Source organism: Ictalurus punctatus, chromosome 16 (genome assembly GCF_001660625.3).
Source record: "Ictalurus punctatus breed USDA103 chromosome 16, Coco_2.0, whole genome shotgun sequence".
Taxonomy (NCBI): Eukaryota; Metazoa; Chordata; class Actinopteri; order Siluriformes; family Ictaluridae; genus Ictalurus; species Ictalurus punctatus.
In genome coordinates, this window is record NC_030431.2 from 7,881,064 (window position 1) to 7,901,083 (window position 20,020).

General features: G+C 38.1%; 1 protein-coding gene across 4 annotated transcripts in view; it reads right to left on the reverse strand.

Moving 5' to 3' along the window:
• grk3 (G protein-coupled receptor kinase 3) overlaps nt 1-19,012 on the reverse strand; it is a 146,402-nt gene extending 127,390 nt beyond the window's left edge. For 2 of the 4 annotated variants that reach the window (XM_047161141.2, XM_017488804.3), the window contains exon 1: nt 10,280-12,567. In XM_047161141.2, coding sequence (XP_047017097.1) covers nt 10,280-10,392 — 113 coding nt within the window. In that variant the 5' untranslated portion in view covers nt 10,393-12,567. Of the gene's footprint in view, nt 1-8,820; nt 10,257-10,279; nt 12,568-15,164; nt 15,244-18,834 lie in introns of those variants that run through there. The other 2 variants (XM_017488806.3, XM_053686690.1) reach the window with 2 other exon arrangements.
• Nucleotides 19,013-20,020: the final 1,008 nt, after the last annotated feature.

The window sequence follows — 20,020 nt, forward strand, 5'->3', positions numbered from 1 at the left end:
AATCACTTAAGTCTCTTTACCAGCAAGTGTTTACTATTTGCCAGATTATGGTTAAAGCTAAAAAGATTTTAATGATGAAAATAAACAATATTGTCCTACAGAAGAAAATTTTTTATATATATATATATATATATATATATATATATATATATATATATATATATATATATATATATATATATATATATATATATATATATATATATATATAAAAAATAAAAAAATGTGATCAGCGTGAGAGTGTAAACAATAAAAATATTTCATCATCCCTGCACCACTCCACAGTGACTGATTGCAAGTTTAGGAAGGGTTTGATTTGATCTGAAGCAGAGTTTTCTATGAGCGGAGGACAAACTTTAAACGTCAATATAGCAGTCAATCATACTCATGTAATCATAGGCAGTCAAAATCATAATCGAGATCAATATGTGATTAACTGTGCAGCCATTTTTATTTATTTATAGATAGAGGTTTGGTTATATATTGGTTGAAGCAAAAAATAAAAATAAAAAAATAAAAAATAAATAAATAAAACCCTACCCAATACCAGCTATGCCTGTGTGAAAATGTACTTGCCCCGTAGTTACTAATTCCCCAAATCTATGAAACTGCAGTCATAATGGGGTTCAGCTGGCCTAGACACAACCAGGCCTGATTACTGTAAAACCTGTTCAATCAAATCAACACTTAAATAGAACTTTTTCAACAGCATTAAGTTGGTTAAAAGGTCTTATCCAGTAACACACTATGCCAAAGTTGCCAAGGTGCTTGAAATACATCAGTCTGGGAAGGGTTACAAAGCTATTTCAAAGGCTCTGGGATTCCAAAGAACCACAGTGAGAGCCATTATCTCCAAATGGAAAATCTCTGCACTGTAGAGAACCTTCCCAGAAGGTTCATCCAAATTCATCAAAGAGCACAGCAACTACTCATCCAGGAAGTCACAAAAGAGCCAAGGACAACATAAAAGGACCTACAGGCCTCTCTTGAATCAATAAAGGTCACTGTTCCTGACTCCACTATCAAAGACATACTGGGCAAAAATGGCATCTATGGAAGTGTGGCGAGGCGAAAACAACTGCTAACCCAGAACAACAATAAGTCTTGTCTGAATTTTGTTAAAACACACCTTGATGATCCTCAAACCTTTTGGGAGAATGTTCAGTGGATTGAAGAGTCTAAAATGGAACTGTTTGGGAGATAAGGAACAAGCTACATCTGGTGGAAACCAAACACAGAATTCCACAAAAAGAACATCATACCTATGGTCAAGCATGGTGGTGGAAGTGTGATGGTGTGGGGATGCTTTGCTGCTTAAGGGCCTGGACAACTTGCAATAATTGAGGGAAAGATTAATTCTGCTCTCTACCTAGGGCTGCATGATTATGGCCAAAATGATAATCCAAATTAGTTTGATCAATATTGAGATCTCAATTATTTATCACGATTATTAATTTATTTTAGTTACATTTTTATTGCACTTTCACATTTATTAAGTTTTCTCATGCCACAATATAACTCACAAGTAGGCATGGGAAAACTTGAGCTGGTCAATTATGACAGAATTTAGGAACATAGAGTGAGCTATGACAAATTAATTTACCTTCTGATAAACTAAATTTAAAATGTTCAATTAATTTTATAGCCTGTATGCAAAAAACAACCGTTGACCTGTTCCACCTTGTAAACAAATACACTAAACATGTTCAGTGTTTAAAGTATGCTCCTCTTAAATATATTTAAAGCTACACTATTAGACATTTCCCACTGTCATGGTTCTGGGCTGGAGTCAGTTCTCGAACCGCTCTGTGTATATTGTGCATATATCTGAATAATCTCATATAGGATGTAATTAGGTGAGTTCAGTTAACAGTCAGATGCAAGCGCTTTAGTTTAATGGTGTTCATTAGAGATGCTCCAATCAGGATTTTTACAGCCGAAACCGATCCAGATACCAATCTTTTTTTTTGTTCATACTTTAATCAGGAGATCTGTCATAAACAGTTAAATGTAAGCTCTCTGCTCATGGTCACTGTTAATTGAATTAAAATAATAGCAATGAGAAATACTGTTGGTTAATTAATAAACAAGCATAAAATATTTATTTTTAAATATCTTAACAACGAAGAGTACTAATTAAGAGTAGACTAACACAAAAATTATCCATATTCGGAAAAAGACTAATAGCCTTCTATGGAAATACCTTACTAAGCTTAATGTCAAATTGATATTAAATGCAACCCATAGTAATTAAAACATTATTTCATTTCACATTTTATTTATGTCTTATGAAGTAATTATAATATATATTTTTGTATTAAATGTAAATGATTAAATTATTAAATTATTTACAACTAAGCACATTTTCTGTCTTTACATTTAAGTAGTTTTATTTTTAATTATCATTTTTAGATCGGTTCCCCAGTACAGTGTCCACGTATGATGATAATATTATGTTTTGGGGGATTAAATCAAAACATGGAAACTGGAGTTGACTTTTCTAGTGATATCTGGCAACTGTGAGTTTAAATGGAATGAATTAGTGAAGGAGAGTGGCAGTGTACTGTATGTTTACAGATCGAACAGTTGCTACTCTTGATTATGATTGGTGAGGAATTATTTAATAAAGAAGTTAGAATTAAACCCACCTTGTAGCGTTAGCATTATTATTAATTTTTCCCCGCGAAGCCGCTGTGTCTACACGAGCAAGTGCGAGTTCAGGTTATTTTGCGGGATCAATAAAAGATGGCGGTTTGTGAGATCGGGAAGTTGAAGCAGATGTTCAGTGTTACTCTTCATCATAATGGCTCCTCTGCAGTATTTCCCCATTTGTTCGGTTGACTGAGGAGATGAAAAGCAGTGTGAAAGTAACTGTTGCTCGGTGTAGATGCATTTTGGACTTCCTGTAGTTTTTAATTCCGATTGTATTATACAACTCTGGACAGGTCACTCGCACCGGTGCGAATAAATATTTATTCACAGTCACACAAAATACTTTTCAGTCACAAATGCGAGTGAACTGGTAGCACTGTAGAGCCCCGAGTTTATCTGCAAAGTTTTTTCCCGTTCGGCATGATGAGACTTAATGTCCCCGACAACCTCTGTAGTGCCATTTAGCATCGTGCTAATTTCATGATTTCCCCTCACACAAGCGCTGGAGCTCGAAGCAAAGCTGGCAGCTCGAGGGCCAAAATGCTAATTCCGTTTCGGGGTTTTGGCACTACAAAATGACATCAGCCCTACACCGCTCTATGTGATTGGCTATAAGAGTAGGAAGCGTTTGATTTGATCTGCAGCAGAGTTTCCTATGAGCGGAGGACGAACTTTAAACGTGAAAATCGCAGTCGATCATGTTCATTTAATCGTGGGCAGTCAAAATCAGAATCGCGATCGATATTCAATTAATTGTGCAGCCGTATCTCTACCAGAAAATCCCAAAGGAGAATGTCCGGTCTTCAGTCCGTAAATTGAAACTCAAGCACAACTGCAAAGCTTGAGAGGCTGATCTCGTTATCGAAAGCCTTTGGATGCAGTTATTGCTGCTAAATGTGGCACAACCAGATAGTAAGTTTAATGGGGCAATTAATATTTCACATTGATGATAGTTGCTGGATAAGTTTTTGTTTCAATAAAAAAATGTTTTTTAAAATAAAAACTGTATTGTGTGTTTACTCAGGTTGCCTTTGTTTTATGTTGTACTAAATAGTTTTAGATTTTCAAATGAAATATGAGATATACACAAAAACAGAAGAAATAAGGATTGGGCAAAAGCTTTCACAGGACTGTAAGTCAAGATGTGCCATGCTGATAGACTCTTACCCAAAAAGACTGAGTGGTGTAATAAAATCAAAAGCTGCTTCAACAAAGTATTAGTTTAGGGGTGTGTACAGTATAGACTAGGTTATTTTAAAGTGCACCTATTTTGGTTTTTCAAACATTACCGTTTATGTAGTGTGTTATAGAGCTGTTTGTGAATGTAAAAAGACTGCAAAGTTTCAAAAATCAAAGCGCACAACAAAAAGAAGGAACCAATTCTGAACAGCTGAAACGAGTCGTTAGTAATTCCAGACTTCGTTCCTGCACAAACCTACGTAGGTTTGTAAAAAAAAATATTATATATATATATATATATATATATATATTTATTTATTTATTTATTTTTTTTTAAAGTCTTTGACGCCCTCAAACACTACAGTTGTAGTTGCCCTGAAAGAGTTAAGATTATGGTTGTTGCCAGTACCCACTTTATTTGGACCATCCTGCGCCTCTGGATCACAACCTGCAAGTATGATTAATTATATATGTATATATTTTCTACAGTGTGTTCCAAATACGTGGTTTTGTGTTGTATATGTGTACAGCCAGTGCACGGCTGTTAGCCTCTGCTAACCGTGTAACTCCCATTTCTGCCAAACTACATATAAACTTACCATTGAGAAACGTCCTGTTCTCTTCGTGCTTGCAATGGTGCTTCGGGTTTATCTTCCAATGGATCACCATCAGACTCTGACTCAAATTGAAATTGTTGTGTACATGCATGCTGTTAACCTCTTAGCTGTAGGCCTCCGCTAACCGGCTAACTCACGTTATTGAAATACCTCTCCTAATCAGCCATGGGCCCAGTATTACCTACAGTTTTGTCACTTAAGTCAGGGACACACTAGATGATTTTTTTTTTTTATCTTAACCGATTTTAAAACCGTGGGAAAGCACAGACACAAGGACGGTTTCAACCAATTTTTAACATTATAATCGGATAACTGAACCACACACTAGATGATTCAGCCAGACCGCAAGACCACACACCTATCAATAGTAACAATTTCACAAGCACGAGATCTCACAGAAACTCACGTTTTATCAAACATCACTTCAGAAGACAATATCACTCACACATCATTTTGTTTATTAGCCGCAGATCAGACACCTCATTCACACAACAGAAAGTTAAAACAGACTTTTTTTCCAGATGGAGCTGAAACTCATAATGGGCGTTTCCTTTTAGACACATGCTGACAGTGGTAAACCAATCACAACAGACTGGGATATCTGACCAATCAGAGCAGAGTATGCTCTCTGAAAGGAGGAGTTTAGAATTAATCCTTTAGAATCAATTAACGAGCCGTTTGTGACGCTGGGGAAAAAAGGTACTGCAGCAATTTAAATTATGAGCACATAAAAGTGTTTTTTTTTTTTTTTTTTTACCTTGGATGCATGTAAATCTATTGTATGAGACATTTAAAACAAAATTAGGCATGTTTCAAAACCATAAGAACCCCCTACCCCCCCCCCCCAAAAAAAAGTTCCTGATCATTTTCACTTTATTTATATACTTTTCAGATTAAAGGTGATTTATCTTAATTTAATCCTTCCCTTTTTTTTTCTCTCTTTTTTTTTTTTTAACAGGGGTGTGTAAACTGTATATCCATTGTATTTATGTGCATGAGCACAATGCAACTCTTCAGACTTTCCCCAAATTAAACAAAAATCTGTTAATAAACAGCCTGCTACAATTCAGCATTTAAAAAAAAAGCCTGTTTTGCCTCAAATATAAGTTGTGATTTTCAAACTGCGTGGTTCACGTTAATTTAGTATGATGCTGTTTTAACTAGTAATAGCATGGTATCCTAGTACTAAATATAAAGATCTACTGTAATGAATGCCACCATTGTATCCCTATGGTGTTTGTATTGATAAGTGATTCTCAGCTGTAGTATTCAGTTGGTGTGACATTTTAAACACTTCCGTTTAAGAGTGCACAAGTTTTGACATAAATGCTGTTCCCATGTTCATTTACAGAGGGGGAAATAAGTATTAAATGTGTCAACATATTGAGGCTATTCACATGAAATTTTCACCAGACATCAGTATTAACTCAAGAAATCTGCAAATATAAAGAATTCACAACATTAAAGTCCATAAAGTTATGTGTAATAAAGTGGAATGACACAGGAAAAAAAAAAATCATTGAACATGCTATGAAAAAGCAGTTCTCCAAGGCAAGGTAAGGCAAGAAACCAGCTGAAATTCATAAGTAAGTATACCTCCTATCTGTGAAAATTAATATCAGCTGGGATAGTAAATTGATGGTCTATATAAAGGCTTTTCGTTACCAAGGTGTCACACAAGAAACATCTCATGATGGGTAAAAACAAAGAGCTCTCCCAAGACCTTCAGAACCTTATTGTTGCAAAACATTGATGAAAAAGGATACAGACGTATTTCAAAACTCCTGAATCTTCCAGTAAGCACTATTGGGGCCATTATCCACAAGTGGAAGCAACATCACTCCATCATCAACCGGCCATGCACAGGAGATCCTCGCAAGACTTCTGACCAGAGATTCAGAAGAATAGTAAGAAGTGCAGCCCAAAAGCCAAGGTCCACTCGGAAAGAGCTCTAGAAACACTTGGAGGCAGCAGGTGCCATTGTCACAGAGAAAACAATAGGCAATGCTCACGCTCACCCCACAAGACTACATTACTAAAGAAAAGGAATGTCAAAGCTCATTTAAAGTTTGCTACAACTCATTTGGACAAGCCTATGAAATACTGGGAGAGTGTAGTCTGGGCAGACGAGAGCAAAATTTAACTTTTTGGCTGTCATAATACACATCATGTTTGGAGAAGAAATGGCACTGCACATCACCCTTAAAACACTAATGTGAATAGCCTCACTGGAAATATATTTACTGAAAAAAATGTGGACACCTTCAATACTTATTTCTCGCATTGTACATGGCCCCACTGGTGATGCCATTGCCATCACCACACACATGACTCTCACCAAACTGGACAAAAGGAACACATATGTGAGAATACTGTTTGTGGACTACAGCTCAGCATTTATCACCACTGTGCCCTCCAAGCTGGATTTGAAACTCCAGACTCTGGACCTGAATAGCTCTCTTTGCAGCTGGATCATGGACTTCATGTCAGGGAGATTCCAGGTGGTCAGAATTAGCAGGAGCATCTCCTCCCTGCTGACTCTCACCACTGCAGCCCCAGAGGGCTGTGTTCTTAGCCCTCTCCTGTACTCTTTATACACCTATGACTCTGTGGCCACACACAGCACCAATGTCACTGTCAAATTTGCGGATGACACAACGGTGGTAGGTTTGATCACAGTCAACGAAGACAGCCTACACTCAAGTCCACACTCAGACAGGTGAAAACAACCTCTTGCTCAACATATAAAAGACCAAGGAGCTTGTAGTGGACTTTATTAGACAGGACAGGGAGCACAACCCCATCACCATCGACGGGACACCAGTGGAGCAGGTCAACAGCTTCAAGCTCCTCCATGTTCATCTCACTGAGGCCCTCACATGGTCCACCCACACCAAGACAGTGGGGAAGAAAGCTAACAAGCACCCCTTCTTTCTCAGACAGGATGATGAAATTTGGTATTATTCCCAACATCCTCAAATCATTCTACACCTGTACCGTAGGGAGCATCCTGACTGGCTGCATGACCTCCTGGTAGGGCTGCACAATTAATTGAATATTGATCTCAATTATGATTTTGATTGCCCACGACTGCATGAACATGATCGACTGTGATATTGACGTTTAAAGTTTGTCCTCCACTCATTAAAAAAAAATAATAATAAAAAAATAATAATATCCGCTGCATATCAAATCAAGTGCTTCCTAAACTTACAGCCAGTCACCATAAAATGGCGCAGGGGTGACGTAATTTTGTAATGCCAAAACGAGTTAGCATTTTAGCCCTTCTGGATCCATCATCCCGAAGTCAATGGGTTTTTTGAATGGGATTTTGGTTAAAACGCTGAAATAAGGTCTGTGGTGAAAACTCAATATTTTCACGTTTTATTCTACAACAAAGTACACCAGTAATACCCAAATCATGATTTTATTTAAAGCTTTTATCTGTATTTAAAAAGGTGATTGCTAACATGTTGCTAAATGGGATTACATACGTTGTCGGGGACATTAAACGTCATCACGCCGAACAGGAAAAAAACTTTGCAGATAAACTGGTTCAGGTGTGCTGTGCACAATTCCCCCCAAAAATGTGGATGAAGATTCATCCACAGAGTAAATCCACGCTATGGAAAACGTTTTTTTAATCAAGTTTGGAAAAGTTGTTGAAAGCTTGGTGATGGTGATGAAGTCGAGTGACCGTGGTGTAGTTCGTTTATAGCATACGGTTAGCTTTTTATTTCTGGCGATTGTATTTAGGCTTCAAACTTCATAAAACTTGCGTTTATTTGTGAAAATTATATTGATGGACAAAACGTGTTTGTATTGTAAACTTTTGTTGAACACACAGCTTATTTTTTGGAATAATCCAAAAGCCTATGGGAAAATACAATTGGGTTTTTGTCGAGGGAATCGGTGTGATGCTAACATCCGGTACAAAATTACATCATCCCTGCACCACTCTATTGGGTGATTTGGCTGCATCTCTCCTCCTGTAAAACAATGTTATTACCTTTTCTGCATAGCTCTGAATTGTTTATTTGTCTGCATATTGTTATATTTGATCACATATTTTCATTTGTTTGATGACATTTATTTTTACTTATCCTATATTTTGGGTACAATTTTATTTATATTTTGCTTCTACGAGATGATACACTTTAAGGACCAGTCTAATTTGATGCAAAGATTTGTACATTAGCGGGAATGTACCACAACATGGAGGTGAAAGCAGCGGTCTGTTTATTTAAATGTGAAAGTGCAATAAAAATATATTGTCCCTAAAATCAATGAATAATCGTGATAAATTATCGTGATCTCAATATTGATCAAAATAATTGTGATTATCATTTTGGCCATAATCGTGCAGTCCTACCTGCTGGTATAGGAACAGCACCGCCCTCAACTGCAAAAGCTCTGCACAGAGTGGTGAGGATAGCCCAGCACATCATCGGAGGTGAGCTCCACCCCCGAGACATCTACACAAGGTGATGTGTGAGGAAAGCACAGAGGACCATTAGAGACTCCAGCCACCCATGCCATGGACTGCTCTTGCTGCTACCATGAGGCAGACACTATCACAGCAGCACATCCCACACCAGCAGGCTGCGGGACAGTTTCTTCTTGCAGACCATCAGACTGTTGAAATCTGACCAATACCACCACCACAAGCACAGCCCACTATATCTCCAATAAACTGCACTTTATCATTCACATTGGACTCTGACGGTCCTTGTACTGTATGTGCAATATCTCCGGCTATGTCACTTTTGCCCGCATACGATGTTACAATTTATTACTATTTTTCCTTCCTTAGAGCACATTAATAATACAGTTTGCTACTTTTTGTACTACACAAGAGTTAATTTATCATTTTTGCACTATGCCTGGGTAGGAGTGTGCAACTGTAGCACATGAATTTCATTGTATATAGCAGCTAAAGCACTCTATGCATATGACAAACTTGAAATTATGGGCTGGGAAGCAACAGTAAAAAAAAAAAATCAATGCAGTATTGATGCATGGGTAGGGGTGACTCAGTGGTAGAGGTTATGGGTTATTAATCTGTAATTTAAGGATTCAAATGCTAATACTGCAAAGCCAAAATTGTTGGGCCCTTGAGTAAGACCAATAACCTTCTCTGCTCATGAGGCTGCACTCTGATACTAACTTTTGTCCAAACCAGGATACATAAATTTAAAATGTTGATCATGCTGTACATATGTCTAACAACAATTACGATTTTCTGGAATGTTTTGAAACTTTTTACAAAAGGATACAAAAAAAAAGAGAATTAAACCACTCACATTCTTGACATAGATTAAATTAGCATTAGTATTGCATGCTAGATTGATCTGAGTGACATTCCTAATAAATAAACAAAATATTCCTTACACGATAGGAAAACCATCTCAACCCACATGATCTCAATTTACAAGTGATATGAAGAACTACTGGAAAAGGCCACCACTGTTGTTAAGCACATTTCCACCATTCCCCTTTGGGCCAATAATGATGAACCTTACATACATGTGCATGAGTGTGCAGAAAAATTGTCTGACTTCAAAAGGAGATGAAAATGGTTTATTATGTGCCTCATATGAGCTGTCTCAGGCTTTGACTACTCTCCTTATTCTTTGCATGGATATGTGGTAGGCAAGCAATAGCCTAATGTAAGCTAACAGGTTGAATGATCTGCTTTTTGTGGTGTGATCCTGAGGTTAACGATGCCATTCTGACAGATCAGAAACCTTACTGACACAAACAGCCCAAAAGTAAGAAAAAAAAAGTATATATGCGTCACTGTACGCAAATGTCTAGTTGATCTCCGTTACCTGTGTTCAGGGAGAATGATTTTCTTGCTTGCTCGGGCCGCTGGAGTTGATTTGCTCTTCTCCATCGCCATCAAATAGCTGACATCGGCGAGAACTGCCTCTAGGTCCGCCATCTTCAACCGTGGCTCAATCGAATCGATGTAGAAACAGTCGCGGGAATGTTGCGGGGACAAAGCAATCGCGAAAGACAGTGGGCTTATTTAATCAACACAAAACCAACAACACGGTGGCAGTGCGGGAGTCCTGGGCGAGCATAGATCAAGCCCGTCCGTTTTCTTTAGTCTTGATTTGCCGATCTTCAAAATACATTCATTGTAACATAGAGAACAAGATTCATGCGAAGTGGGGAAAGCGAGTCTCTACTGCGAGCAGCAGTGTTGATTTGCGGTGGGCTTTCTAATTGTAAAAACTGCAGCGTGAAAGCAAGTGCAGCCAATCCAATCCTAGATATTACAGTAATATTTTTTATTCAATTTTTCCCTTTCGGCCCCCCCACCCCTTGCAGTGAGCGTATTGCAAGAACCCACCTGCTGGTTAAGGCTCTCAAAATCGAGCCAAGTGGGCAAATTCACACATCAAAATACTGCTAGCTGGCTAATCCAGCTAGCCCGGGTAAGCAAGTTGCAAACTGCGCGGTGCTCTATTACGTGCGGCTCACTTTAAACTAATCTAAACAGAGGCTGTGTAAAAATAATGCACACTTTAAAATAACAACTACAAGACCCGTACCTGTATATATAAATCCCGTGTCTACAGTTCAACTGGTAAAGAACAGACCAGCTCACTTACAAGGAGTCACAAAAATATGAAAATGGGCGACGACTGTGAGCTAGCTGACGTTGTTTTGCCTACATTTCAAGTCAATCTAAACAGAGATGTTACCAACTGAACGACTCGCTTATGCTTATTAAACACGCTTCTCTTTCTCCCACTGCACCTCTCTGGCGAAGATGAACCGAATGGTCGATTTCTACGGGTTTACCGACCAGACCTTGTTGACAAGATAAAATAATGTGTTTCGACTAGCTGGTTACCACGCTAGCTCACTATATCCGGCTCCGAAAGCTAGCCAAACACGCGCGTGGGTTGGCTGTTTATCTAGTTATCCATCACTTGCTGAGGCTTTTAATTATATTTTATGAAATACAGCACTAGATAGCTCAATTTACACTATCAGACAGCTGTCGCGCCTCCATTTTTCCCTTGACAACAGAGAAAGGTGCCGTCACATCTAACAACTGAGTTTTTCCCGTTCTGCGAAATATCTCTATATTTATAATACAGCTTAGACTTAATCTTACAGGCTGTCGCGCAAATGGTTTCATATATGATGTGTCAAATCGTAGATCCAAGTTTACATCCCTAACATTCTCACCCTTGTGCAAATCAACCACATAATCAGCAGCAAACAGTATTAAGAAAAGTATTTTTGCCTGAGTGCTGCGCAGCGGGAAACTAATTACATGGTTTTATAGTATTGCTGTACGGGTGACTACCTGGCGACGGGTGAGGGGGCGCTCAAAAGGAAGTTAGCTCGATGTTAGCTTGCTTTGCGACTCTCACGAACTAATAATGCGACTAAAAACTTTTAAGTGCTACCGTTTACTTCCAAACTGTTTGGTGTCTGTACATGTAAAACGGACCTACAACGGTTGAAGGAAGAAAGAAAGAAAGAAAGAAAGAAAGAAAGAAAGAAAGAAATGCGGTTGGCTTTGGTGAACAAACCACAAAGCTAACTCTTGCGGAACTTCATTTTCATGGCTAACTCACTTAGCTGGCTATCCAAAAAACCGATAACCGCCACTTAGCTCACTAGACAGTTAGCTGAACTAAATATTCCTGTCGACACTGTTAGCCTGTTTCAAGATCAAAACCTCCGTTGATAAGACTCCACACACTAACACAAATCCAGCTTTCAGTAAGTTCATTAGAAAGGAAAGCAACTCGTGGTGTTCTTGCTTCTCATCTTGAAGTCCCCGACTCAGCTGTTAGCGCAACGCATCCGCATTTAAGTTGCAGGAAAAGGCTTCAAACTGTTCACGGCCGTCAGGTATATAGTTCACAAAATCCTCACAACCCCAGAGGTTCTCAAATTATCTGAATATACGGAGTTGTAAACAAAAAAAATTGCCCCTCGATATGTTAGTTCCGACGAAACTATTTACTTCGCTGAATATATATTTGCTAGGTTATGTGACCAACCACAGTTCGCTATGCAATAGATTTTCTCCTGTTGCAGCAGAAGCTGTTCAGCAGCTGCACTTCCTCTTAGTGTAAACGCGCCGCCAAAAAAACACGGACTGGATCACCGCGCAGTGGAGCATGGAATTTAACTTCTAATTCACACGAGTAACCTAACAGAAATGACTAATTGTTCCCCAGAACAATATCTACCACAGAAAGTTACATTTTTAACTACACATTTATTGAGCTCTCATTCAAATCTCAGCTCAAATGTATTAAGATAAAAATGTATTTTATTATTTAGAATTTTTTTTACTTAGTTGTGACGAATTCGGTTTTGCTTTCATTTCTGTTATTACAGTTTTTATGTTATGAAAATGTTCGTTTTTAAACCAACTAAAGCCTCCACCTTTTGGTTACATGGCGCCCTCTGATGGTTCATTCGGACCAATGCACGGTGTTACCAAACATCCATATGAGAACCCATGCCACCAGTGAAGGAGTCCATTTATAGCACATTTACAGGAGGATAGCACTATTCGTATTTGTGTGCACAAAACCAAGCATATCTATTGGAAATTAAGGAGTATTGTTACGTTTTTTTTAGCTTGATTGTTTTGCTCAATCCATACAAATTTGACTTTTGAAACATTTAGCACCGGCCACTCTAATTTGTGACATTACTTTTGCATTACAATTTGTTACTTTTGCAAACTAGTCCTAGGAATTTTGCATATCTTTTTTAAATGGTGTCAAACTACTCAGGAGAGTGTGAAAGGCAATAATAATCAAATCTTGCTGCCATTTAAAAATATTATGGCTGTCACATGCCAATCAATTCTTATGAGGTGGAGCCTAATTTACTCACAGTTTTAACTCATGCTTGGTTGCATGGATTTACACAAAGCCTGTTGGGGGCGCTGCTGTGAAAACGATTATGGGTATAACTACAGGTGTTGTGCCGAAAAAAGCACTTGCAAAAAAAAAGCACTTGACACTTGCAGTTGATGCCAGCTCAGAAGGCATCTGGAAAAAAAAAAAAAAAAAAAAAAAACAGTTGCATACAGATCATGTGCACTTACAGATGCTCAAAAGAGATATGCACAAATTGAAAAAGAGCTATTTTCCATAATCTGTGGATGCGAAAATTTTCATGAAAGTTGAAAGTGATCATAAACCACTGGAAAACATTTTCAAGAAATCACTGCATAAAACTCCACCCAAATTACAGTGCATGCTTTTCAGACTTCAAAGATAAAAGTAGCAAACAAACCAGGTAAAGAGATGCACACGGCGGACGCACTAAGTCATGCATACCTGAATGAGCATACAGAGGATTTACTTGGTCAAGAGCTAGAGCTGTGTTGGATAGCAATGCATCTGCCTGTGTCTGAAGAAAATCTGAGTGTCTTCCACAATGCAACAGCTGCTGATCCATAAATGCAACTACTGTGCAAAATGACCATGGATGGATGGCCTAATGAAAGAAGTGCTGGACATTCAAAGAAGAAATAAGCTTCACATCAAAACTTTTGTTAAAATCTGGAAAGCTTATTGTTCCAAGTGAATTGAGACAGGAAATGCTGATAAAAATTCATGAATCACACCTTGGAGTTGTGAAATGCAAATAAAGAGCCAGAGATGTTCTGTATTGTCTGAACATGTCAACCCACACTGAAGAGTTTGTCTCTCATTGTCCAGTCTGCAACACACACAAGAACATTAATCCAAGAGTACCACTGATATCACATCCAATGCCAGAAAGGCCTTGATCAAAAACTGGCACAGATCTATTACAGTGGTTCAGATTACTTACTGTCTGTTGATTAATACTCCAAATTTCCAGTAATCAGCCAAATGTCTGACACAACTGCTCAGAGTGTAATTGTAACCCTGAAATCTATGTTTGCGAGACATGGTATACCAGACACTGTAATCACGGTCATTGGTCCACAGTATGCAAGCAAACAATTCAGCAACTTTGCAAAAGCATGGAAATTCAAGCATATAACACCAAGCCCAGGACACACACAGCGAATGGACAAGCTGAAGGAGCAGTCCAAATCATCATAAACTTAATAAGCCTGTTGGGGGCGCTGCTGTGAAAACGATTATGGGTATAACTACAGGTGTTGTGCCGAAAAAAGCACCCCCGTCGCGGGACGCGCATTTGAAGATAGTCGCCTTAAAACGACAACCAAACGAATAACAACCGACACTAATCATTAACGTTATCATTCCACGTCACATTCGGTTCAAATTAAATTATAGTCAGAAAGTGTGTTGGAGTATTGTTTAGCAATAGGGTAAGTACTAGGCAAGCTGGCAGAGCGCAAGTTCGTGAAATTCTTCCGAACACTAAGCGCAGAGCCTGCAGTGCTGTTTAAGGCCACATGATGTCCTCAGCGTCTTAAAAATTACTGTTTGTCTGGATTAGTTCAATCTACAAAAGAAGTTTGTAAAATGGCATGTTGATACACTGTAACTATAATGTATCAGCATCATATAACTCATTTATATTTTGTATTGATGTAAAATGTAAAAATATATTATATATATTATTTTAAAAAATCATTGTGTTGCATAGTTCAATGTAAGGAAGCTATTTCAAAAGCAGGGCAGGCTTTTGAATGGGCTTCGTCTGAACTCATACACTTAAATGTGATTTGTCATGTATTTTGAATGTATGTGCTACCTGTACCTGTGTGACGTCATTGATATTTGACTTCAGTAAATAGTTCCTGTTGATGCAGTAATCTCGTGTCAGTGTCGTTCGGTACCTGTAAACATATTAAAAACAAAACATAACATGGTGTCAGAAGTGGGATAGAAGAAATGAAAAGTACAAGTGAGAATGTTGTTGCTACTGCAACCATCATCATCTTTGTGTATTCAAGGCAACGGGCAGAAAACCGGAAGGTATGGCTGAAGAAATTTGAATTGTACCTCATTGCTAGCGGAGTGGCAGAGAAATCGGAGACAGTGCAGTGTGCTACATTTCTTCATATTGTGGGCAAAGAAGCCATTAAAGTTTATAGCACATTCCAGTTCATAGAGCGAGAAAAGAACAAAATTGTAGAACTAAAAAAGAAATTCAATGAATACTGTGAACTTAATAAGAATATGCCATACATTCGCCACATTTTTTTCATGAGACCACAAGGCCCAGAAGAAACAATTGATTCATATGTCACAGGCTTTAAACATAAGGTGAAAGACTGTGAATTTGGCGATTTGGCTGACGACCTGTTTTCTGGCCTGGATTGCTTGCCAGTTGAACATCGATCAAAACCGACCCCATTGTCTCACCAGTGATACATCCACCAAGGAAGGTTCCTGTAGTGCTCAAAGACAAAATAGTTTAAAAATTACACAAGATGGAAATCATGGGTGTAAGAGCAAAGCAAACAGAACTGACAGACTGGGTGAACAGCATGGTGACAGTAGTGAAACCAAACAAGATACTTGTATGCATTGAGCCACAAGACCTTAATGCAATAAAGCATCAACATTACCCTCTACTTTCAGTGGAAGAAGCGGCCAGTATGCCAAATGTGAAGATATTCTCAGTTCTTGACGCCAGCCAAGGATTCTGGCAAATAAAACTAGATGATGAGAGTTCAAAACTCTGCACATTCAACATGCCAGTAGGGAGATATAGAGTTCTTTGTTTACCATTTGATGCATCTTCAGCCAGCGAAGTCTTCCAGCGTGCAGTCGCGTATTTGTTAGAAGGTCTTGAAATGTAAAATTAAACAAAAAATTAAACAAAAGCAAGTGTCGGATTAGTATGACAAAAATAAGATATCATGGACACATCATCTCAGAAGAAGGTCTTAAGCCAAATGATGATGAAAAAGCAAGAACAATCATGCAAATGCCACCGCCCAAAAACAAACAGGCACTCATGAGATTCATGGGTATGGTGCAATACCTATCCAAATTTATTCTGAATTTATTTGACATCAGTGCTCCTCTTCAAAAGCTGTTAGAAGATGATGTTCAGTGGCACTGGGAGGATGAGCATCAAAAAAGCTTCACAAGAATGAAAACTCTGCTAACAAATGCACCAACACTGAAATTCTTTGATGTGCAGAAACCAGTGACACTTGCAGTTGATGCCAGCTCAGAAGGCATCTGAAAAAAAAAACAGTTGCATACAGATCATGTGCACTCACAGATGCTCAAAAGAGATATGCACAAATTGAAAAAGAGCTATTTGCCATAATCTGTGGATGCGAAAATTTTCATGAAAGTTGAAAGTGATCATAAACCACTGGAAAACATTTTCAAGAAATCACTGCATAAAGCTCCACTCAGATTACAGCGCATGCTTCTCAGACTTCAAAGATAAAAGTAGCAAACAAACCAGTTAAAGAGATGCACACCGCGGACGCACTAAGTCATGCATACCTGAATGAGCATACAGAGGATTTACTTGGTCAAGAGCTAGAGCTGTGTTGGATAGCAATGCATCTGCCTGTGTCTGAAGAAAATCTGAGTGTCTTCCACAATGCAACAGCTGCTGATCCATAAATGCAACTACTGTGCAAAATGACCATGGATGGATGGCCTAATGAAAGAAGTGCTGGACATTCAAAGAAGAAATAAGCTTCACATCAAAACTTTTGTTAAAATCTGGAAAGCTTATTGTTCCAAGTGAATTGAGACAGGAAATGCTGATAAAAATTTATGAATCACACCTTGGAGTTGTGAAATGCAAATAAAGAGCCAGAGATGTTCTGTATTGTCTGAACATGTCAACCCACACTGAAGAGTTTGTCTCTCAATGTCCAATCTGCAACACACACAAGAACAGTAATCCAAGAGTACCATTGATATCACATCCAATGCCAGGAAGGCCTTGGTCAAAAATTGGCACAGATCTATTACATTACAGTGGTTCATATTACTTACTGTCTGTTGATTAATACTCCAAATTTCCAGTAATCAGGCAAATGTCTGACACAACTGCTCAGAGTGTAATTGTAACCCTGAAATCCATGTTTGCGAGACATGGTACACCAGACACTGTAATCACGGTCATTGGTCCACAGTATGCAAGCAAACAATTCAGCAACTTTGCAAAAGCATGGAAATTCAAGCATATGACATCAAGCCCAGGACACACACAGCGAATGGACAAGCTGAAGGAGCAGTCCAAACCATCATAAACTTATTAAAGAAAGCTCAGAGTGGCAAAAGTAACTGTTACATTGCCTTGTTGGAATACTGAAACATGCAATTAAATGGTATGGGGTACTCACAGTTACTAATGGGACATTGATTAAAATCTAAGATAGCTTCCTCTGCCACCTTTTTGTCACCTGAGAATAACATACAGATCCCAGACGACCTGAAACAAAGGCAAGACAAACAAAAAGCTTACTTTGACAAACGAGAGTGCTTCCAGATGTTCACATACTGTAGGAGAAAGATTGAGAGTGCAACAAGATGTCTGGCAACCTGCTGTGATCATCAAAAGACATGAGCAACCAAGATCGGTCATTGTACAAACTCCAGATGGAAGAACATACAGGATAAACAGAAAACATCTTCTCAAGACTGGAGAGAAAAAAATTCATCAACAGACAATGCAGTCAGTGACACTATCTGTGAGATGGACTCACATATCACTCTAAGGTGACACTCATTCATCTACAATCGCCAAAGACACAAAAAAACATTGAATTACCTGAGTCTCAGCCACATAGATATGTTACCAGGTCAAGTAGACAAGTGAATGTACCTTCAAGGTACAAGGAATGAACATAGATGACATATACTACAAATGTATATTGCAGTAACCTAAGGTTTATTATTTTTTGTTTTCTTGTGAATAATTTGTGCAAGCTAAATAAATAAATAAATAAACTTCTATGAACTTACTGTTTTCACTGCTCATAAACAAAGTGCTGTTAAGCTTAAATAACTGTTTAGTTAAGATATTATGTTGACAAGAGTTTATACTTAGGAAAGGGGATGTCATGTATTTTGACATTCAGCTTGTGAGGGAAATTACTAATTTTTACTTTGTAATAATTTTGTTCTTGTTATGTTCATGTTCATCTGAGGATAATGACTAAGAAGGCCATGTCATGTCATTGAGATCAGTACAGAATGTTTATCTGCCTACAGAGACACAAACATGTTCTTCTGTTCAAGGTTTGTCTGCACATCTTCTAAGACCCTCAAACAAAGCCTGTTTGAACTGCTTCAAACCACTTCTTGTCAGTACACAGAAGTGTGTCATGCTCTGAGTTTCATATACATAGTAGTGGTTCAGCACAAGCGCTTCAGAGCGCTCTCATTATTCTATCCTGCTTTATTCTATCCTGTATTAACCATCTTTCTGTAATAAACCTTTTTACCTTCAGAGGACGAGTCTGCAAGTGTTGTCTAATTTCGACAACAATTTGGCGTCTCCTGGCTGGGCGAGTCTTTCAGCTTGTCTGGACAACAAGCAAACCGGAGGACGCCCAAGGAAAAATTTCAACCTGAAAGTCTGTGTTCACACGCAGGCCTTTTATTATGCAGAGCGAAAGACTGATGCAGCCTTACCACTGACTGGTAGGAATCTTCAAGAATTTAGAATTAGAATTAGAATTTTATGAGGTCATTGTGTATTGCTGTCTGTATGGACGGGAGTCAATGATATAAGAAATGCACATATTACATTGAGAGAAGTATTACATGGAGGCGATTTCTTATAAGAAGTTTGAGGAACTCCGGCTCTGCGACAGCAGAGAGATTGGTGTTTCTTAGATCACAGCTTCAAAACAAAGATATATACCGACGGGTATATATAGAGAGAGCGATAATAACGGTAAAATATTTAGTAACGGAAAGAGTTCAGTTCGAGCAATAAATAAGTAATGAGAGTACTTATTAAGAAGCGCAAGAGGCGCAGTATTTTTACGGCGGATTATTATCAAGTGGCATGCCCCATTGACTCATTCCATCATATCAGTGGTACATGATATATTTGGCAAACTTAACGCACAAGTAAATTTTACTGAGATAAAAAAATAATAATTATATATATATATATATATATATATATATATATATATATATATATATATATATATATATATATATTTTTTTCTTTTTTTTTTTTAAAAAGAAGGGAAGAGAAAACTGTAAGTCCTACCAAATTTCTGTATGTGGACTCGCCCTCACAGGTAAACTCTTTTACATTCTTAAGGTTTGCTCTATTGAACCTATAAGTTATATGATTAATATAACATTAATATAATATTAATATTAATTAATATAATATAATATATCAGACAGTTAGAACAACTGAAACTTAATTTAGAGACAAAGGAGAGAGAGACCCCTAAAACAAAGAGCGAAATGCAGTTTTTGGCTGTCTGGAAGGCATTTGCTTAATGGCAGAGCGAGGCACATAAAAGAGAGAAAAATGTCAGGCAGGGCCCTCACCTGTCTCTCAGTGTGCTAAATTGCAGAAAGCCGATCCCGACCTGGACTCCGCCACATCGCTATGCCCACAGCCAGTAAGGAGGAAGGAACCTGCAATTTCAGAGGCACCTC